The following is a 22438-nucleotide window of genomic DNA, read 5'->3' as shown; positions in this document are numbered from 1 at the left end:
TAACGACTGAGCCACCCCAGGCGCCCCTCTTCATGCTTTTATGAGGGTACAGAAGGTCACTGTTTAAACTTTGTCCGGCCATTATAGCGATTCCTGCGGCGCTTCCGGACCCTGAGAGACGCACAGAAGACTGACGGGATGATGGAAGCATTTGCCTAGTGAGACTGTCAGTGGAATAAAGGAGGGCTTTAGGGCGCACTGATGTTCTCTCCTTTGCCACATCGTGTTGAATAGCAGCCATAAGCCCAAAGTCAAAGAGAAGCCCACAGCGGAAAGGTTCATCGCCTCGAACAGGGGCATCAGTAATGGAGGAGCAACTCTGGAATCTGTAATTTCCCAAATCAACATTAACAACCTTAATCTCTGACTTGCTTCTCCACCATTCCCATTTTTCATGCAAACGTAGGTAACTTAAATACGCAAGAGGCTTTTATTTGGTCCCGAAATGCAAGCCGACCCTTGCTAATAATGCAATAATTCTGATGGGTTTAACTGTAGCATTTGAAGAGTTAAGGAAAAGGCGGCAGTACTTTTGGACTACAGGGTGGATCCTAGCATGATTTTCTTGACTTAGCCAGGAAATAAGAGGGGCCCTGGCTTGGGGGATGGTCTGGGGATGTGTGGATGTGTAGGGGGTGGGCCCCCCGGAAGTCGTGCTGCGCTGTTCAAACCTAAGGTGACCTAACGGATGGCGAGAGCGCCCGCCCGATCCTCGGCGCGGGAGCGGCCATTGGTGACGCACGCCGGGGAGTACGGCGCCCACGTTTCCACCATTACATTAGCGAGGCCCCACACCCTGCGCTCTAAGTTCGGGGCTGCGGGCGTCCTCGCTTCCTCCCTCCCGGAGGCGGGCCCGACCCCGCCCCCGCGCCCCGGATCGCTCCCGGCGGTCCCTCCCACCTCCTACCCTCGGCCTCCCCGGCGCGGCTCACTCCCCGCCGGCCGCAGCCCGACACGCCGTGCGGCCCCCCAGTCTCCCGCGGCCGCCTCCCCCAGGCATGGCACAGGGCCTCGCCTCACTATGGCAGCAGCACGGCACAGCACGCTCGACTTCAAGCTCGGCGCCAAAGGTGAGGGCGCGCGGCCGCCACCTGCCCGGTCGCCCGCGCCGCCCGCCGGGCTGGGGCCAGCGGGGACCGGGCGGGGCGCGCGCCGCGGGCCGAACAATGCGGACGGCCCGCGCGGCCCCGGCGTCTCTCCGGCTGCCGCGCCGAGCGCGCTGCGGGGCCGCGTGCACCGGCGGCCGGGGCGGAGGCCGCGCTCCAGTCGGTCCCCGCCGCAGCGCGGGGCCTGGAGGGGCCGCTTCCCCCCCACAGCCCTCCTCCGGCGGCGCCGCCCTTCGAGGCCCGAGTCGCCCACCCGCGCCCCGTGCGGGCGTGGCCGCCCCTGCGAGGGTCCCCTTTGCGCCGCGCGGCTCGGGAGGAACACCCCCCCCCCACGTCCGCGGGTCCCCCTTAGGGCGGGGGTGCAGGGGCGGGGGGCGTGCGCCGCGCGGGGCCGCCCGCGTGACCTTTTCCTGTTCTCAGAGGCGGGTAAATTCCCTCCACCCTGGGGCGGGGGCTCCCCTCGTGGGAGCCGGGGCTGGGGCAGGAGCGCGCCGCGCTTGCGGATTTCTTAGCCGACTGCGTAGGAGACGGGTCCCGCGGAAAGGGCCGGGGGGCGGGAAAGGAAACGATGATTATGAGGGGGGGGTGGTGAGGTCTGGGCGCGGGAACTAAAACTCCCCGAGTCTTGGAGGTTCGGAATACAACCGGCCAGAACAGAGGACTAGAAAGTCGGAGAGAGGGCAGGAATTAGGAAGGGGAAGGGGAAGGGTATTTTGCATGCTTTTCTTTGGGTGTTTCTAACGTGGGGGGGGGGAGGGGTAGGGCTGCCAGCCTTTTTTTCCGGTGGCTTTTAAACCTTTAAGTGCTGCAGACTTGAGTCTGCGCTTCCTGTACGTCCCACTTGGAGCATCTCATCCATATCTTGCCTTTTCACCGTTTTCCTTGAATTGGATGGAGTAACCTTTTCTGTTCCCACTTAAAACCATGACTTTTTCACTTTCTCTCTTTCTCTTTTCCTTTCTGAAGTTCTGAAATCTCATTTTGCATTTTTCTCCCCCAAGCTTAAAGGCTCTCCGAAGGCAAAGATTTAATTAAAAACAAAACTTTGAGGGTTTGAAGCAAGACCTAGGTTTGCATCTTGTCTTTCTTGATTGGCTCTGCCTGGGACTTCGGCCTTAACGTCTCAACCTTTCGGAGTATTATCCTCCCGGTGGTTTAAAAAAAAAAAAAAAAAAAGGAAGGACGGTGCACACTTCATAGGGCTTAATTTTAAGGGAGTTGCCCTATAACACCAAAAGGTTCTTAAGTAATGTCGGTGTATTTGGTGGTTGGGAAGTGACTTTGAGAAAACAAAGCATTTTTTAGTTCCTGCGTTTCTTAGTTGAGGATAGAGAGAAGGGAGATGACTGGGAGAGTCGGGAGATAAAATGGTGATTGGGGCGTGCAGCTAGTGTTGGGTGTGAGATGGCTAAGGTTTTGTTGAGTAATTATCCCGCCAACTTTAGGGATTAGTGGTTAGTGAAGGTTCTTGCATACTGAATTTAGGGGTGAGGAGGATGAGGCTTGAGGAAGAACTAGTGGGTCAGGGTCACCCAGCTGCTAAGAGGTGAGTCTAGGAAGTGTCCTTGGTGGAAGCATGTGTGAACATTGACCTGTACTTATTGAACATGGGTTTTCTAGGCTCTAAGGGTAATATCAGGATGAGGCTTGGAAGATTCTGGCACTTCTCTCAGTCTGTGTCAGTGCCTGAAGCCTTAAACAGCTTTCAGCTTAATTCAGGTGTGGTATGTTGAAATGATGGCTCACAATGGGGTTCTGTGTTCCGTTGTAAAAGTGCGGGGCAACTTTCACTTTATGAAGAAAAGGAGAAAGAACTTTATTTTTTAAATTTTTAAAAAAGATTTATTAATTTGATGGGGCACCTGGGTGGCTCAGATGGTTGGGCGTCTGCCTTCGGCTCAGGTCATGATCTCAGGGTCCTGGGATCCTTAGTCCCACATCGGGCTCCTGGCTTAGCGAGGAGCCTGCTTCTGCCTCTGCCTGCCGCTCCCCCTGCTTATACTGTCTCTCTCTCGCAAATAAATAAGTAAAATTAAAAAAAAAAAAGATTTATTTATTTGAGAGAGCGTGCACAAGCGCAGAGGGAGAGAAGGGGGCTCCCTGCTGAGCAAGGAGCCTGGCGCGGGGCTGTGTCCCAGAACCCCAGGATCATGGTCTGAACCGAAGGCAGACGCTTAAGCAACTGAGCCACCCAGGCGCCCCTATTTTTTTTTTTTTTTTAATTAAGTAATCTCTGTGCTCAGCGCAGGGCTTGAACTCACGTCGGGGAGATCAAGAGTCACATGCTCCAGACTGAGCCAGCCAGGTGCCCCAAGCAAGTGAACTTTAACACTTGGGGCTGACATTGGCCAGAGAGGGAGAGAACCATAGACACACAGTTTAGAGGGGAGCAGGAGAAGCTGGCAGATTCTAAGCTGGCAAGGTGTGGAAGTGGTATCTAAATAATTTAGTTGGGCAAGGAGAAAATAAAAAAAAACAAACATTCCCAGTCAATTATCCTTAATTCTCAGCCTGTTAATCTTTTTTTAAAAACTTTTTTAATGATTTTATTTATTTGAGAGAGATCGCAAGCAGAAAGGAGTGGTAGAGGGAGAAGCAGACTCCCCGCTGAGCGGGGTGCCCAATGGGGGACTGGATCCCAAGACCCCGGGATCACGATCTGAGCTGAAGGCAGATGCTTAACCGACTGAGCCACCCAGGCACCCCTTTCAGTCCGTTAACCTTAAAGATGAGAAAATTTTGAGCTGAAGAACATTCTAGGAAGAAATAATACTAAGGAGGGGGATGTGTATATATTCATCTTTGTTAGTTCTTGAGTCCCTACAAAAGTGTTTTGGGAGTAAGATTTTTTTTATTATTTATTATTTATTTTAGTATTTTTTTTAAAGATTTTATTTATTAGCACGAGCAGGGGTAGAGGGAGAGGGAGGCTCCCCACTGAGCGGGGAACCCCAGATGGGGCTCCATCCCAGGACCCTGGGATCACGACCTGAGCCGAAGGCAGACGCTTAATCGACTGAGCCACCCAGGGGCCCAGAGCACTCTGATTCTTACTGTGTTCCACCATTACTTAATTTGGGGAAGACATGTTACCCTTGCTGTCAGTAGGTGTCTACACTTAGAAAATAAGGGAATCTGGCTAGACTGGGATCTTGTAAGTTCTTCGAATTTTCAGTTAGGGGCACTTGGTGAGAAATCTACCACCTGTGTGTGAGGTCTCCAAAAACATTTATTTTAATTGATAATAATGAGTCAAAAGGCATTAGTCTTGGCATGGTGAGTACTGGATGTGACTCAGGGGTGAGTCAAATGCCTGTGGAGCCTGGATTCATGTTCTTTTTCCCATTTGTCAGTAATCCTTCCTAATGCTCCAGTTCCATGATGTGATTTTAATGGAATTAAACTTGAACCACTTAGTTATGTCATTATGTTGTGATTCCATATAGCTTAGTTACCAGTGCAAGCCAGCTAGTACCCAGCAGCCACTGGGCCACTAAGGGCAATTATAGGTTGGGCCTGGTGGTGCCTGTCTAGTGTTGTGGCTGATGACATAATTCAGGAAATTTTAATTTTTGCTAAAAAACAAAACCTCGTCTTTGGTCATCTTGCAAGTGAAGTATTGGATTCTGAGGACTCCTGAACCCAGAAAACATTTTGTGATTCTCAGCTGAGGCTAACAAGAATAAACATGTCCCATGTTTGTATGGTTTGAGCATCTCTGGGCCGGTGGAGGACACACGATTTGTTCCTAGTCATATACACTAGGCAGCAAGCGGGCTGGGTATCCAGAGGGCAGTGTGGTGTGGTACTCCCAGCCTCTGCTTGCCCTGTTAGAGCAAACAAGCCTCGCTAGTCAGCCCTCCAAAGCTCGAGCAGTCCTCCTCTCCCTGTCTCATTTCTTCCCCTCGGCTGGGAGTATCTGCGAAGGCTGGCCTCCAGAGTCTGTTATCCTGGACACAGTTCTGGTACCTCATAGATGTTTGATAAGTGCTGGTTAAAGTGCACCTGATTGATGTTATGGTCAAGATGGAAAACTAGTTCAAGTACCCTAGGGGGAAAATGAGACACACATTTACGGGTCCTGATTGAGGAAACCTGCCTGATGGTGTTACGTTTGGGTTCTGGACCGCTGATCTATAGTTGATGTAGGGAAACAAAGTGACTTATGTTACTCCAATTCAGAAAGTAGTTTTCTTTTTTTTTAAGATTTTTATTTATTTGACAGAGAGAGAGACAGCCAGAGGGGAACACAAGCAGGGGGAGCAGGAGAGGGAGAAGCAGGCTTCCCACTGAGCAGGGAGCCCGATGTGGGGCTCGATGCGGGGCTTGGTCCCAGGACCCTGAGATCATGACCTCAGCCGAAGGCAGACGCCCAACCACTGAGGCACCCCCAGAAAGTAGTTTTCTAACAAAGATCTTGTTTAATAAATTAACAGAAGGCTGCTTAGGAATTGGGCTTAACCAGAAAGGTTTAGGATAGGGGTTCTAATTTTGTGCCTTTGACCCTTATCAAGGAAGACTGTGGAGCCTTAGAGTAAGAATTTTACTTTTTTTTTTTTTTTTGAGTGGAGTGGGGAGGGTAAGAGGGGGAGAGAATTTTAAGCAGGCTTCAAGCCCAGCATGTGAGCGGGAAGCGGGCTCCATCTCACAACCCTGAGGTCATGACTTGAGCCGAAATCGAGTCGGACGCTTAACCAACTGAGCCACCCAGGTGCCCCTCAGAGTAAGAATTTTAAATGCATAAAGTAACACAGTAACTTTAAAACACAATTTTCAAAATAAAAAGTCCTAAATATGTAGCATAGTAATACGTGCTTCTTCAGTAGCACATTAAATAACATTACTAGCATCAGGCCTAATAACGTCCATAATTTTGAAGTAGAGCTGAGAAAATCGTATTTCAGCTGCGTTGTAAGAAAAAGCTCTGAGATTTTTATTGGTGACGATAGCCACCATAGTTGATGTGTGGTTTTACAAGCATAACTGAAGAAAATGCTAAATTTCAGTTAGTGAAAACAAGGATGTGTATTTTTTTTTTTTCCCATCTGAGTTCACAGAGCCCCTTGAATTGTATCCACTGGCCCCTGGGAAGTCCCTGGACCCCTGGTTCAGACCCCCTGGACAGGGAAGGGAGAGTGCCATTTCTGTATATTGTTTCTTTTAGGCCGAGTAGGTTTCCACTCAAGGCCAGAGCTGTAAGCAAATGTCCCTGGTTCCTCTTCAAGACAGACATCTCTTTGAAAACATAAAAGCCGGTATTTATTAGTTGCCTCCTGGGCTAGGCATTGCCCTAAGCGCATTACACGTTATTTTACGTAATCCTCACAACAACCCTGTGGTAGGTCCTGTTATCCCCATTTTAAAGATGAATAAATAGGCCCATTGAAGCTTTTCACCTTATAAATGGGGTAGCTGGGATTCAAAGCTTTGTCTGTTTGATTCCAAGGCCTTTGTTAATTCCACAACTGCGAAGCCTCTTAGTTTAAGGCAGTGATTCTCAACGACCCTGTCTCCCTTCCTCCCCCTTCCTGGGGACATTTGGCAGTATCTGGGGACATTTTTGGTTATCACGAGTGGGGAGATGCTACTAGCATTTCGTAGGTCAGGGGTGCTTGCTCAACACCCTCCATTGCACAGGACAGGCCCCCCACAGCATTGACAGCCCAAAATGTCAATAGTGCTGGGGGGCAGAGAATCCCCGGTGTAAGTTCTAGCTAAGCCGATGCTCTAATGCAGATGACAGATCATCAGCGAAATTTCCCAGGTTCTTTTTGGAAGTCTCCATTATGCATAAATCAACAGTCATAGAGGGAGGGTGGGCCTTACCTTCCTCCTAGGTTTGCCCTGGGGTCTGTTAGGAGCGGAGGGCTTGGCAGCACTGGCTTCTGGTCACCCTCCCTCCCTGATTTCCTGAGCCTTGCTCGCATCCTCAGAGCTCCCACTGTTTTCCGTGTTATTTGTTGAGCTGCTTTCTGGTAGAAGCATAGCGTCTTTGTGCGATTCGTAGCTATAAGCACAGAACCTTTTTAAAAAAATCCAGTTTTGATCGCATCTAGTGTTTTGTTGTTCAAGAGGAGAAAAAGCTTTCCCCTTTGTCTTAGCATTATCATCCCTTGTCGTAACACTTTATCTACCAGTGTGATATAACACCCCCGCCCCCACATACCCGCTTTAACAATGTAGCCTTAAGGGGGCGGGTGCCTGGGAAGGGGGAAATGCATGCTTGGGTCCTTTTCTAGATTGACTGAATCACGGTCTGGGCTGGGGGAGTTTCTGGAATTTGCATTTTTAACCAGCTTCCTCCCAGTAATTCTGATGCTAATTAAGTACGAGAATCAGTATGGTAGGATCCTCATTAAAAACAAAAAGCCCTTGTATCAGGAACTTGGGGCGTGCCCCTACCCCAAGCACCAGGCAGCCAGGCCTTAAGTCCTGCGGATTGTGCCTGCTACGCGCTCAGATTGCTTGCTCACCTTTTCCTGGCTGCACCTCTTGGCCACAGTATCCCAATGTCTCCATTTTGGGGAAGGGCTCAATCACCACAAACTCCCAACAGATTCCTCCTGTCCCTTTTCTCATTTAAAAAGCCTCGTGTGTGTCCTCATCACCTTGTCAGCCCTTCCTGGGGCCATTTCTGCCCAGCTGTCCCTACCCCTGCGCACATCTGAGTCTCACTCCCTGTGCTTCCGAGTAGCTGGGAGGCACCCAGACTCAGAATTTAACAGCTCTGGGGCAGGCATTTTTCGTCCTTTTAGGTATTCTCCCGTACTTAAATGCTGTTTGCAAATGTTTTATGGGCTGTTTGGGGGAGGTCTCAATGGAATCTCCCTTCATTTGGCATGCTCTTTTGCTTTTTTTTTTTTTAACTCTCTTTCCTCCAACTCTGCAAAAGATTCTTAATTGCACGAATCAAGCTGTATTTGACTCCAGGCTGAGTAATTGCACATTGCTGGGAATTAGTTTTGTGAGCTTGCCATTAAAAAATTGTATAAACCATAATCTTTTTAAGAGTGTAGTCCCAAAGTTACACCCATTTCTTTAAACCTGTGGAGGTAGCGTATGGTAAAATGAGTTTGTGCTTTATCTCAAGAAGCCTCATCTAGTTATTTGGTCATTCTCTGTCGTTATTTTAAGTGCTGTGGAAGGGGTAACAGCTGTTTAAGAAATTGACTCCCTCATCCAGGCATTAAGAACAATCTCTACCCCAGCTAATGAGAGAGGTGCATTTTCAAGTAATCTGAAGCCCTGCATGTGACGTTTCTTAAGGATAGCATTTTCCACCTGCATAACCAGCTAGTAGACACTTTGCCGTGTGTGTGTGTGTGTGTGTGTGTGTGTGTTTGGGACGGGGGAAGGTGCTTTTAAGTTGGCTAAAATTAAAAAGACAAGATAGAAAACGTATGTTTCTGTCTTATGTGTGGCAACAATTTAGTATTTTTAACAGACAGCAAGCCAGAAGGTCTTCTGAATAGAAACCGGTATACCCTTAAAAACAAAAGCTTGTGATTAGGTAATGTAGGAGAGAAAAACATAACCAGTTGCGGCAATAGAGGTATACATAAAGGTCTTCAGCCTAACAAGGAGAGAAGCAAATAAAAATAGAATGGTCTTAACTTCTCAGATTGGAAACTGAAAAAATACTTAAGATACTAACTGATATTTAGAGCGTGAGGAAATTGTCTACACATAATGGAAGGTTTTGCAGTGGAGGAGTTAAACCACTTACGAAATCTTCTTTGCATCTTAATTGTGTCATGAAATGGGCTGTATCTGAATGGCCGCTCAGGCCTTTGTTACTTTGTTGGGAGACGACCGAGGTGCAGGGGCTCCTCAGTCTCCGAGCTTGGGAAAGTTAGTGCTGCTGGTGTCAGGCGTGGTACCCGGTACAATTTGGAATGACGGGCTTTGTAATGTGAATTGAGACCGGCCTGGTTGTACTACTCCTTGGCAGGTAAGGATCGGTTCGGAAGTGCCTGGGCTGTGGTTGGGCATCTGTTGAAAAGCGTGTTCAGGAGAGCTGTGAGTGAGTTGAGTTTCTGGAGTCCCGCACACGGCAGGCGCTTGCCTCCAGCGGTTGTAACCCGGGCCGTGCCGGCCACCATTTCATGGGACTTTGCTTCCAGGCCCAGTTCTTGTGAAGAGTCAGGAAGCCTCCTCAATTGAATCTTTAAAGCAAGTATGTAAACCATTGCACGAATGCTCTTTGAAACCCTTATGACTAGGCACTTATCCAGACCCCAGGAAAAACAACTCTGGGGCCCTAAGTTGTGGTGGGCCTGGATTTCATTAAACTGATACTGTCATCTGTGTTCCTGAGGGAGCCACTGAGCTAGTGGGTATATTTGGGATCAGATGCGTTTATGTGCTAAGCAGCAAACCCAAAAGGAGCTGCTAAGAACCGGTAGCGTCTTCTAGATGACCCTCTGGGTAGTTTCACATGCGCCTTACTTTCTCCCTCTGCATGAAGGTGCTAATGATCCCCAAATCCCACACACTGTGTTGTTGGGTGGGATGTCCAATAAAATGTTTGGAAGAGTGTCAAATGATACATAAAACACTTAGCACTAATTGCAGTACTTAGGGCTGAGTACTTTGAGATTGTGCCAGTGGATAAAGATGCTCAGTTATAAAGAGGGGTGAATTTAACTTACTGAAAGATAAGGAAAGTTCTGCTGGCAAAAGAAGAGGCAGAAAATAATGCATTGGCATGCAATTTGAAGGTTGGTCTTTATTTAAAGGAGCTCTTTAAGTGAAAGCAGAATTTTTTTTTTTTAAGACTTTATTTATTTGACGGAGAGAGAGCACAAGCAGGGAAATAGCCGAGGGAGAGGGAGAAGTAGACCCCCTGCTGAGCAGGGTGCAGAGCAGGGAGTCTGAGGCGGGGCTCCATGCCAGGACACGGGGATCCTGACCTGAGCCGAGAGCAAGAGGCTTAACCCAAGGCAGAGGCTTAACCGACTGAGCCACCCAGGTGCCCCTATTGCTGAATTCTTATTTGTTAAGGATTTGCAGAGGACTTTTGTGTTTATATATTCACGAGGGATACTGGTCTGTAGGTTTCTCTTTGTGGACTTTTTCTGGTTTTGGTATTAGGACAATGGTTTCATAAAATGAATTAGGCATTCCTTTTCTGTTTTCTGCAAGAGATATTGTATAGAAGTGTGTTACTCTTTTTTAAATGTTTGGTAGAACTCTCCAGTGAAACCCATCTGGCCCTCAAGATTTCTCTTTGGGGAGTTTTTAAATTATGGATTCTATTTCTTTGGTAGTTAATAGGGCTCTTCAGATTACTTCTTATTGGTGAGTTGTGGTAGTTTGTGTTTTTTGAGGAATTGGCCCATTTTAAGTCGCTAAATTTATGTGTAGAGTTGTTTGTAGAATTCCTTTATTATCCTTTTGGTGTCTACTGGGGTCCTGGTTATATGGGTTATTAGCTGTTATTTTGTCCCCCCGCATTTAATAAATTGCTAACTTGAATGGAGGAAGTATTTCTCAGATTATTCTAGTCCCAAATGCTAAGAATGTCACTTCTGGAAATTCAGGTTGTAGAATTACAGCTGAGCGTCTCTATGCCTGTTGGTGAGGAATTTAGAGCTGGAAAAGACCTTAGACGGGGGGGTCAACAAACTTGGGCCCTTGGGCCACATCCTGTTCTTCTGGCCTCCTTTGTATGGCCTTCTGGTAGTTGACAGAGCCCTGATTTGGCCTGCCAAATCCTGAAATCTTTACTGTGTGGCCCTCTAAGGAACAAGTTTGTCCACCCATGCCTTCAGACTGTCTTAAGTCCAGTCGCTTGCTTTAGAGCCATCTGGAAAAATATTCAAGTACAGATTCCCAGGTCCCCACATGGCCTTTTTCTCATCTGGAATCCATCATAGTATACATTCCTCCCTCTGTACAGGGAGTTTTGACTTGTGTCCTTTGACTTTCATCTCTGTGGCACTTAACTTTTCCAGTACTTCCTGGGCGCTGAGTAATCTTGGAGGTTCATTCTGAAGGGCGCAGTCCTGAATGTTGACTTCGCTGAGTCTGCCTTGGCCAAAGCTGGAAGAAGAGAAAGTGCAGGGGGTCACCTCAGGGATGGCTTGATAAAAATGTGACTTTTGACGACACAAAGTCCAAACTGCTTTATCTCTGGAAATACTATTTCATTGTTGATTTGCAGCCTGGCAGAGAAGCTTGGGCACAAACCCTAGAATTATTTGCAGAAACACAAATGGTTAATAGATCTGAACCCGTAGGGTATTCTGCCCACCTAAAGGCAGTGGGAAGAGAGCTGGATGTTCGTGATACTGGTTAAGTGCTCCTGGACAGTAAAAGTGGCGATCCCACAGTTTCTACTTTGGGAAAGAAACCTGGTTTTCTTCTGCATGGAGCTGAAGGAAGCCATTGCCGTCTGACCTTGGGCCAGCCTGTAACCTGGTTTTATCCTGCTGCTTTGTGAGATGAAGGGGAGGTGGCAGTCGGCAGCTGGGATGGTTTTCACTCCTCACAGTGGACAGTGGAGGGCAGTTGTGAACTAAAGGTGTAAGGGCTGATTAGTTTTCCTGGTCCAGGTGCCTTAGGTCTTCTCCTTTCCTCTCACCTCATACCCTACCAGTTCCCTCTCACCACCTTGCTCATCCCTTTTTTGCAGCTGCTGGGTCTGGTTTCACCTCATTTCTTGGGCTTCTTCCTATTGGGTTGAGTACAGTGCCCAGAGAGGGCTTTTTGTGGTCCTGGTCTCTACAGTGTCCTCTGCCTTGGTGGTCTTCTGCTCTCTTCCACAGCTCTAGCCCGAGTTTACTACTTCCTCTTCTGGAAACATGGATCTTGAACCCGTGGAGTCTAGGCACACCTTATGTTGCTCAGAAGATGCCTTCTGGGAGAGTTCAGGTGGCCAGACGTCCGGCTTCTCAGGGCCACAGTTTATCTTCTCCCCAAGTGAAAGCCAGGCTTCTTGCATGATCTCCCCTTTCTGTGCCTTTCTTTATAATTCTTGGTTAGCCTCCCGTGTGGACTAGGTCAGAATGTGAGGATTGGATAGTTTGAGCGACATGAGCACTCCATGGAGGTGCCTCCCTCTCTGTGCTGACTGAGGCTTGTGGGTTGTGGCTGCTTTGAAGACTCCCGTAGTCTTGTCGGGGTGACGGGTTTCCCAGGAAGAAGAGGGTACAATATTGCGTTACTGGTTGGGTTCCAGACTAAAGAGGGGTTAAGATTGTGTCTCATAAATTCTTTTTTTTTTTAAAGATTATATTTATTTATTTGAGAGAGAATGAGAGAGAGAGAGCACGAGAGGGAAGAGGGTCAGGGAGAAGCAGACTCCCCGCTGAGCAGGGAGCCCGATGCGGGACTCGATCCCGGGACTCCAGGATCATGACCTGAGACGAAGGCAGTCGCTTAACCAACTGAGCCACCCAGGTGCCCTCATAAATTCTCTTTTTATGAGCCCTTCTTTAATGTCATAAGGAGATTGGCTCATGGAGAGACCTAGGTGGTTATGTTAGAGTAGAGTGAGGCTCTTCCCCCTTTTCAGTAGGTGTTGGGGGTGACGGGAAATGCCTTTCTAACTGTTCTCTTGCAGTGGGAAAGGGAAGGCAGGGCAATGAAATAATTAGCAACACATTTACAGTATGCCTAGGGTACTGTAATGTGAGTTTTAAGAAATAGTCCCTGTGGCTGGTACTGTAAACAGTCCCATGTGGTTTTCTTTAATGCCCACTTGCATGAAAAGAGCTTGGGTGTTATGTCTGTGTTGTGTTGTATGGCTGTCAATCCAATGTCAGTATGTCTTTTTCTTTCTGTAGCTGATTTTTCCTGGTTTGGTGGTTCTTCTGTGTGAACATCAGAAACTGCTCTGGGGGGGGTGCCTGCGTGGCTCGGTTGGTTAAGCGTCTGACTCTCTTTCAGCTTGGGTCTGATTTCTCAGGGTCGCGAGATCGAGCCCTGTATCTGGCTCTGTGCCTGGCGGGGAGTCTGCCTGGGATTCTCTTGTCTCCCTCTGCCCCTCTTCTCCCTGTCACGCACACCTGCGCTCGCGCGCGCTCTCTCTCAAAAGAGAAAGAAGGGGAGCTGTGCTCTGAAAACAAGCCCACCAAATTGTCATTTGTCCCTCTCTATGTTTTGTGGCCCCATCTCACTGCTATGATTTTTAAAATTCAGAAAATTTAAAAGAATTTTTTTTGTTGAAATATATAATGGACATAAAGCATTAGATTTAGGTGTACAACATAATGATTTGGTATTTGTATATCTTGTGAAATGATCACCACAGGAAGGCTAGTTAAGATCCGTGCCACACATAAATAGTTTTTTTCCTTGTGATGAGAACTTTTAAGATCCAATCTCCTGGCAACTTTCAAATATATGCTACACAGTTACTAACTGTAGTGGCTACGCTGTACATTGCCACTGTGACTGAACTGAGGCTGAGCCTGGCTGCAGGTGTGCATCCATCCAGTGCCCGGGACAGTGCCTGCACACAGCAGCTGCTTGGATACTCCTTTTTCTGTGACCCGTCTGTGGGGTGGGGGAGGGTAGAGGAGACAGCCCCTCCCAGCCCCTTTAATCTGATGCCTCGGGCCTGGCTTATGCTTGGTTGAAAGGGAGCAACCCACTTCTGGAACTCTCTGTTGCCTTGATTGCCTCACAGTAGCTGAGAATCTAAAAGTGCAGCTTGTATGTTTGGGTTCTTGGGGACAGATTTATTGAGATGACTTCTGTGCCACACCGTTCCCCCATTTAAAGTATACACTTAAATAACTTTCAGTACATTCAGAGTTGGGCGACCATCACCACAATTTTAGAACACTTTCATCACCCCGGAAAGAAACCTCTACCCCTTAGCCATCATCCCCATTCCTCCTAATCTCCAGTTGCTCCCAGTCCCTGGCATATACTAATTTGCTTTTTATGTCTAGGGATTTGCCTTTTCTGGCTCTGTCATACAAATGGAATCCTACAACATGTGACCCTTTGTGACTGGCTTCTTTCATTTAGCATTATGCGATCCATGTCGCAGCATATATCAGTACTGCATTCCTTTTATGGCTGAATAAATAGTCCGTGGTATGGATAGACCACAGCTTGCTTATCCAGTTAGAGTTTCACGGACAATTTGGGTTTCCACTTTTTGATTAATATGAAACCTGCTGTTCTGAACGTTGCCGTTGTCTTGGGTGTTGTGCGATGAGATTAATCATCTTGCAGCTGTTGTAAAAAGAACTGGACACGGGAATTGAAGACGAAGCTGTCGAAGTAAGATAGCCCAGGCAACCACCTGCTTGACTTTCACTTTAATCTCTGGGAATTTATTAGGCTTCTGAATGTCTGAGATGTCTCCTGATACACAGACCCTTTGTTAACATTTAAAAATAAAACAAGTTTTTAAATAATTTTCAGTGCTAAGCTCTTTGTGAAATATGAAGGCTTTCTCTGTATATCACTTGATTTCGGTAATCTGGGCTTGCTGCCTATCAACACTGATTTTTTTTTTAAAGATTTTATTTATTTATTTGACAGAGAGAGAGACAGTTGAGAGAGGGAACACAAGCAGGGGGAGTGGGAGAGGGAGAAGCAGGCTTCCCGCGGAGCAGGGAGCCCGATGTGGAGCCCGATGTGGGGCTCGATCCCAGAACCCTGGGATCATGACCTGAGCCGAAGGCAGACGCCTCACGACTGAGCCACCCAGGCGCCCCTGGAATAGATTTTTAAAAACTTGATATAATTTACATCAAGGAAATTTTGTGTACAGTTCTGAGTTTCGACCCATGCATACAGTCATGTAAGCACCACCACTGTCAAGATTAGGACATCTGAGTGGATGCTTAAAGCAGGTACTTGAATGGCTTCAAACTGTGTTGGAGTCCAGTTTTCCTTTCTTCTTTAGGTTTAGAGGAAGCCTAAGAGCCTATCAAGGTAACCCGAAAGCTGGTCTGTGTGTGCACAACCCAAACCTGGCTCTTCACTTCTCTGACACCAGGGTGTCTCAGGGTTGGGGGAAAGGATGCCCGCCTTGATGCTTCCCCTTGCTGTGAGCTGCTGGTGTACGTGCTGCCACTCACTGTCCCCCCTTTAGGGGAGTCCCGCTCTCAGAAACAAGGAGGGAGGGGGGCGTGGGGGTGGCCCCTGACCTGGATGGAAAGTGGAAGCGGGAGGGGGAGGCAGCCGGCAGGGTCAGAGGATGGAGGAGAGTTAAGGGCCCCGGGCTCCGGAGATGCCAGGCTCTGTGGAGGAGGGGCGAGGTGGGAGGAGGCCAGGCGTTGGGCCCCACCACTTGGGTACGGTGCCATGACGGCGATCATCAACCCCTTGGAGACGGACTAGCTTGAGCCATCGCAGGGGAGAACTAGGAAGCACACGGGCCTGATGGGGAGGTGTGGAATTTCCAGTGCTCGTAATTAAAGATACGCTTGGCAAGGATAGCACTTCGTCTCCTAGTTTCACGAGCCAGATGCTGCTCTAGCATGGGAGCAACTCGCCCGGTGCAGCCCCCTGACTTTGCGGAGGAGGCCAGGGCGGCTCTGGCCCGAGGCTGGCCAGGCTGAAGGTCCTGCGCGAGGGGCGGCTGCCACACACCCTGTCCCGAGTTTTCTTTGCTCAAATGTTCGAAGTTGAAAGGACTTGAGGATGCACGTTGAGGTCCGCAGGTGTTTTCTGGAAGTAAGAGAATTGCTTGTTTCCTCAGGGCAGCTGCTACTGGAATTCAGCTTGTTGAGGAGGTTACAGGATCTTAGCCGTTACTTAAAATGGAAGAAAGTGGGAATGGGTCTAACTGAAGGATGTTTTCCCCCCTTTTTGCCAGGGTGCCGGGTGTCTTAGGTGTTTACTCAGCACAAATCCCTCAACTTCTTGGGCTGGTCAGCCTGGGTGAGTGCAGTTGCTCAACTGAACGTCCACTTGGGGCTGCCCACCTTGTGGAGCGCCGATTACAGGGCAGCCGAAGGCCACGAGCGATGGAGGGAAGGAACACTGGTGCCAGGATCCCTACAGGAACCCTGCAAAGTGGTGGCCCCACCTTGAGGGTTGAGGTTTTGATGCCTGTTGGGGGGGGTGCCTGGCCAGTGAGTTTGGAGGAACAGAGAAGCTGCGGTAGGCGATTTGTGCAAGAAGCTTCAAGGGGAGCATCCTGGGGGATTTTTTAAGTGGCAAGGGTATTAACATCTAGGGGAGGGAATAGAGCAGTCCAAGCCCGATTTCAGACTTGACTGGGACAGTGTGTTGAGCATTTAGGCAGGGAGCAGTTTCCATTTGGGTATAAGGATTTGGGATTCAGCCATCTGGATGGAGCTGACCGTCAGAGTCAGAGTGCTCCAAGAGCAGCCTCTAAAAATGGTCTCTGGGAGAAAATGAGGCAGGGAGATGAAACTTGGGCCTTCATGCCCTGCCCTTCCTCCCCACCCCACTTTTATCTTCTCTTCCTTTCTTTTGGTAGTGGTGTATTTAATTTGGACTAGACCTCCAAGTTGATTCTTTCTAAGTTATTGTTGAATAAACACAAAGTGGGCAGTGGTCTGGAAATGACATTGAGTTGTCTAGTGGACAAAGGACACATTTTGCCCTGGGACAGGTCACTGTGTTGCTGCGCACTTTGGAGGGCTGAGTCATCTACGAGTTGCACATCATTCTTGCCTGGCCAGAGTTTTCTAAGAACTTCTGCCAAACATTTTGTTAGCCTAGTTTGGATTACCATGTGTACTTGAAAGCCGTGTGATTATATCTCTTTTAGCATTTGAATTTGCTTTCCAATTTTCTGATTTTGTAGCCACTTAATGACATTGCAGTCTTGTGTTCCCACATTTGGGCATGCTCTGACCCCAGGCTTATTTTCACTCCTATGGAGCATCTAGTAGTTCTCAAGGGACTGTATTGCCTGCCCCACTTCTGTCCCTGGGCAGTGGGAGTGTGGGGTCTTTTTTTTTTTCTCTCTTCAAACAAAGTGGGGGACTACCCACATGTAATGTGTATGGCTGGGATTGCCAAAGTCCTGTGAGGAACAAGACTGTCCTTCACACCATATGTTGTCAACCCCAGTTGAGGAACCCCGATAACAGCCAAGTACATTTTGCTTGGTCATATTACATGTTTCTTACTAGACAGGCATGAAGGTTGAAATTGGATAACTGCAAAGCATTTTCTGGGGCATGTCCTAGGCTGCCTGTTAGTAAGGAGTTCAGGCTTTTTTCAGACCTTTTTCAACATTTTCTATAACCCTTTTGGTGACTCGACTAATTAGTTTGGAAATAGTGGGGTTTTCTTGTTCTTCTTGTATCTAGTGGTTTAGCTCGGTGGTTCTCAACCATGGCTGTGTATTGGAATTTCCCAGGGAGCCCTGAAAAATACCGATGCCTGGTTCTCACCCGTAGATTTTTATTTAATTGGTCTAGGATGTGACGTACCACTTTTAAAAACTCCCCAGGTAATTATAATGCACTGCTGGGATTGAAAACCACTGGTTTAGATATTCTAGAAACTCTGCAAAGATACAGCAATATGGATGATTAATTTAGGCAACTGAAATAAATTTTCATTTACCCACAAAACATTTATTGAGCCCCTGAGATCAAGATGACCAAGTGAGCCTCATCGTTGAACCTAGTGGAGCTCACGTCTTTGGCTTTGTTTTCATTTTCAAACCTTGGTTCTGGAAAAGAGTTGCTGGGCAGTTTCAGCTCTAGAGCCCCTTCCTGGAATCATCTCCAAGGGCTGGGAGCATTGTGGAGGACGAGAAGACAGGAGGGGAAAGTGCAGAAAGGCACACGGTCCGTGGATCCCCTGCAGGGCCGGCACATTCAGTGCCCACAAGGGACCAGGTGGTGGTGACAGCCAGAAATAACATTCAGACCTAGCAGATTTCTTCTGAACTGAGGGGCAGGCCCATAGTATAGACATCAGTAACACTCCATTGGGTTTCTTTCGTAATAGGTTTTTTGTTCAGTTTGAAACCTGGTTGTAGGGCCTTTCCACTGATGGTGCCAGCTAGAAAAAGGGGGCGGTTGTCGTGCTGCATTTGGCCGGCAGTCAAGGGTTTTAGGAGTTTTAGACAAAGACACCCCTTTCCCTGGCCCAAGAGAGAGTTTGCCCCGGCTCAGCCCTGGGGCCGAGGTCCTCATATCCTGCGCAGCCTGGCCAGTGACGCGCAGGGTGGCCCTGTCTGGATCGTTCCCTTCACCAGCCTATAGGGGATTTGTGTTCTGTTTTGTAATGTGCCAACAGAACCCAGTCTTGAGGCCATTTACCAGGAGTGATGATTTGTTTTATACACTTTCAAAACAGAAAACATGTATTCTAGCCAAGGAGAGATTGAATAATGACATAGTAGCTCTCCTGTTCAGGGCAAGTAGTGCTGGGCTATGCAGGCCTCGGGGCCGTGCTGGGCACATTGTCCTTCCCGTCCTACAGCTCAGTCACTTCCGCGGTAGCTTGACCCCACCAGGCTTCAGTGACAAACAGACTGAACGAGGTCCCTTCTTTGATGAAGTTTGAAATCGGAATTTTTTTTAGAGGATGGATTTCAGTCTTAGAACCGAATATCATTCAGAGGATATAATTCAGGCTTCCCCCTTTTAATTTCCAGTTTCAGAATAGTGAAGCCAGCTATTTCCTTCCAAACGAGTTTCCCAAAGGCACAGTTTTGCTGGGAATGAGCGAGACTAGTGAGACATGAGGTCACCACCCCTGTTGCTTGATGCTTGTGTTGCGATGGGTGTGTGGTGTGCTTTCTGCTCCAGGAGTCTTTCCCTGATGAGGGGCTTTTTCCTGGATTCAGCCTCAGTTCAGCTGGCTCTCATCGGGCTTGGCCATGCTCACATTCTCTGGCTCTGCCCAGGTCCCTGCTCCCTCCTGGGTGCTGCTCTCTCAGAGGAGGAGACGCCTTCCTTGTGGGTGAACCTCAGCTGGTATTTTTATGAGAAGTGTGAAGTCCCTTTGCTTTCTGATTTCCTCTCACATGGTTGCTGGTGGACACACTTGTGCCCACCTGCTCCTGTTTGGGGGCTTGGGGCCCGCACACTCACGCAGTTCTGTTTTTAAATGCTGTCCGTGAGTTTGTCTGTGTTCAGGGACTCAAAAGGATTAGCAAGTGGATGCCCTCACGGCCATTTGTGCTACGCTATTTGCCATCGTTTGTTAAGTGAAGTTGAAAATACCTGTTTTGGGGGGTGTATCCGTCTGCCAGAGCTGCCCTAACAAAGTGCTACAGATCGGGCGGTTTGTTGAAACAACGGACACATTCTCTCCCAGTTCTGGAGGCCAGAAGTTCAAAACTGTTGTTGGCGGGGCCGTGGACCTTCTAAAGGCTCTAGGGGACAGCCCTTGCTTGCCTCTTCCAGCTACGGGCAGCTCCTGTTGTCAGGATCACCTGCTCTTTATCCCCTTCTTTCCTCTTCTGTCTGTCATGAGGGCACCTGTCCTTGGATTTAGGTCCCACCTGCATAATCCAGGATGATCTCATCTCTAGACCTATAATTACATCTGTAAAGACCTTTTTCCAAATCAGGTCACCCTCCCAGGTTCTGGGGGTTAGGATGTGGACGTATGTTTTTGGGGGCCACCATTCCACCCACTACATTGGGGTAGGTGCAATTTTTTTTTTTTAAGATTTTATTTATTTGAGAGAGAGAGAGAGAGAGAGAACGAGCACAGAGAGGGACAGAGGGAAAGGGAGAAGCCGATTCCTTGCTGAGCAGGGAACCTGATGCAGGGCTCAGTCTGATCCCGGGACTCTGGGACCATGACCTGAGCCAAAGGCCAGATGCTTAACCGACTGAGCCAGCCAGGTGCCCTGAAATCTGGTTTTTAAGTGGCAACTGACTTTAAATTTTTTTTTTAAAGATTTTATTTATTTGTTTGACAGAGAGACAGAGAGCACAAGTAGGCAGAGAGGCAGGCAGAGGGAGAGGGAGAAGCAGGCTCTCCACTGAGCAGGGAGCCTGACGTGGGACTCGATCCCAGAACCCTGGGATCATGACCTGAGCTGAAGGCAGCCGCTTAACCGACTGAGCCACCCAGGCACCCTGACTTTAAATTTTTTGAAAAGTCTGTGCCTACTCGAATAAGACAAATTTGCTGCGCAATTTGGCCTCTGAACCCAGTTTGTGGTCTTCATTCTTAACTGTGCTCTGGAAGGTCTTGGGAACATAGTTCCAGACATGGCTGGAGATAGATTTTTTTTTTTTTTTAAGATTTTGTTTATTTATTTATTTGAGAGAATGAGAGAGAGAGAGAGAGCATGAGAGGGGGTAGGGTCAGAGGGAGAAGCAGACTCCCCGCTGAGCAGGGAGCCCGATGTGGGACTCGATCCCGGGACTCCAGGATCATGACCTGAGCCGAAGGCAGTCACCCAACCAACTGAGACACCCAGGTGCCCTGGAGATAGATTCTAAGTAGGGTGAAAAAAATGCTTAACGTCTAGTCCAAGTGTTGGCACTACCTTAGTTTATGGAAGGAATTCTAGTGTGATTTTTCTGGTGAAACCACACTGCAGTCAGCTGTGAATCTTGTTGTTTTTTTTCCTTTGCCTTCGTTTAGGTCACAGACATACTCTTCGTACATACTGTCCGTTTTGACGCTTTGCAGCCTACACCGTGTTTTCTGTCATGTGGAAAAAGCACCAGCCCATGGAGGGCTCGTGGGACAGTACAGAGTAATTCCTTTTGTCTCATCTCGGTGCTTTACCTTACCCTTCTCAGGCAATGAGTGCTTAGCAGATCGAACTAGAGGAGAACAAATTGCATTTTGCCTTTTCTCTTAGGCGTCATAATGTTGGATGTTCCTGAAGATTCTGGCATCAAGTGAACCTGCAGAGATTAATGCAATTTCTATAACCTTGACCGAAGTCCTACCTGGGGATAACACTTGGGAAGTGGGTGGGGAAGGAGAGGGGAAGATGGGCCCCTGGCCAAGGATAGGGTCACAGTACGTATTGGGTTGTTCCATAAGGAATTGTTCAGTTTCTGCAAAATAGAAATATGTTACTGAGTGGCCCCATTTAATTTCTTTTTCCCTGTTATAATAGCAACCCATGCTTATTGTGAGACACCTGGAACATAAAGCCAAAAGTTTTGAAGTCCTTTATGATACCCATCAGGAGTGGGTGGACATCCCCTTTCTAGCACTGTATAGCCTCATTAATTTATATACCCTAAAATGGAAGCTCATTTATTTGCATCTCTTTGATTTCTGGTTAGGCTAAACACTGTGTTGTGTCATCTCCGGTTGGCTGGAACACCTGTCTGCATCCTTGGCACAGTGACTTTGGGGTTGGTGGTCTTGTGTCTGTCTTGTGTTACCCAGTAATCCGTGTAGCCTCTCCTCATGGGGTTGAGAACCTTTATAGTTCCTGACAATGGGCGTGACGCTGGCAAATCTTCGTTCAGGTTTTCTTACAAAGTCCAGTCGTCAAACCGCGCCTTGCTGGCTTTCCTTTGGAATGTGTTTCATCCTGACCACCTTGCCTTCTCTTCCTTGTTCTCCAGCTGATGGCGAGACCATTCTAAAAGGCCTCCGGTCCATTTTCCAGGAGCAAGGGATGACGGAGTCAGTGCACAACTGGCAAGACCACGGTTATCTAGCGACCTACATCAACAAAAACGGCAGGTGAGGTGGCCTTCGGATCTGAGCGCTTCAGCTGGTGGGGGTTGGGGGCGGATGACAAAGCGGGGAGGGCTAGCGTCCAGGTATTTTTTTATTTACTCCTGTGACATCTTGTTAGGGGGGCTAGAATTCCGTGCTTCACAGTCCTAGCTGCAAAGTAGAATCGCCCGGGAGTGCTTTCACAAGACGCCATTACCGCAGTCACTCTCCCAGAGATTGAGGCCGGTGGCATCAGTATTTTTCCAAAGTCCCCCCCCCCCACCAGGTGATTCTGCTGTGTGGCCAGGACCCAGAACCCCCCCTGGGCAGCAGAAGCAGTGTGAACTGCAGGCCACGATTCAGACGTGGTTAAAGCAGATTCCTGGGCCCCGCTCCAACAGTTTCAGATGTAGCCGCTCTGGGGTAGCACCGGAAATCGCATTTTCAGCAAGCTCCCAGGGGACCCCACTGCGAGTAGCACTGTTATAAGTTATTAGCAATTAATGCAGACCCATCAGGCGCCTGGGTGGCTCAGTTGGTTAAGCGACTGCCTTCGGCTCAGGTCATGATCCTGGAGTCCTGGGATCGAGTCCCACATCGGGCTCCCGGCTCGGCAGGGAGCCTGCTTCTCCCTCTGACCTTCTCCCCTCTCATGCTGTTTCTCTCTCTCTCTCTCTCTCTCTCTCAAATAAATAAATAAAATCTTTATAATGCAGACCCATCATCAGATGCGGAATGAGGATGTCTGCAGGGAGGTTGATAGGAAGCTGAGGGGATCC

General features: G+C 48.4%; 1 protein-coding gene across 1 annotated transcript in view; it reads left to right on the top strand.

Moving 5' to 3' along the window:
- Positions 1–673: 673 nt before the first annotated feature.
- The window catches only part of SMS (spermine synthase), a 46150-nt gene continuing 24385 nt past the window's right edge, over positions 674–22438 (top strand). The window contains exons 1-2 of the mRNA XM_027609648.2: positions 674–1070; positions 21563–21683. Coding sequence (XP_027465449.1) covers positions 689–1070; positions 21563–21683 — 503 coding nt within the window. The 5' untranslated portion in view covers positions 674–688. The remainder of the gene's footprint in view (positions 1071–21562; positions 21684–22438) is intronic.

Source organism: Zalophus californianus, chromosome X (genome assembly GCF_009762305.2).
Source record: "Zalophus californianus isolate mZalCal1 chromosome X, mZalCal1.pri.v2, whole genome shotgun sequence".
Classification (NCBI taxonomy): Eukaryota; Metazoa; Chordata; class Mammalia; order Carnivora; family Otariidae; genus Zalophus; species Zalophus californianus.
This window is presented reverse-complemented; position numbering and strand designations above follow the sequence as displayed.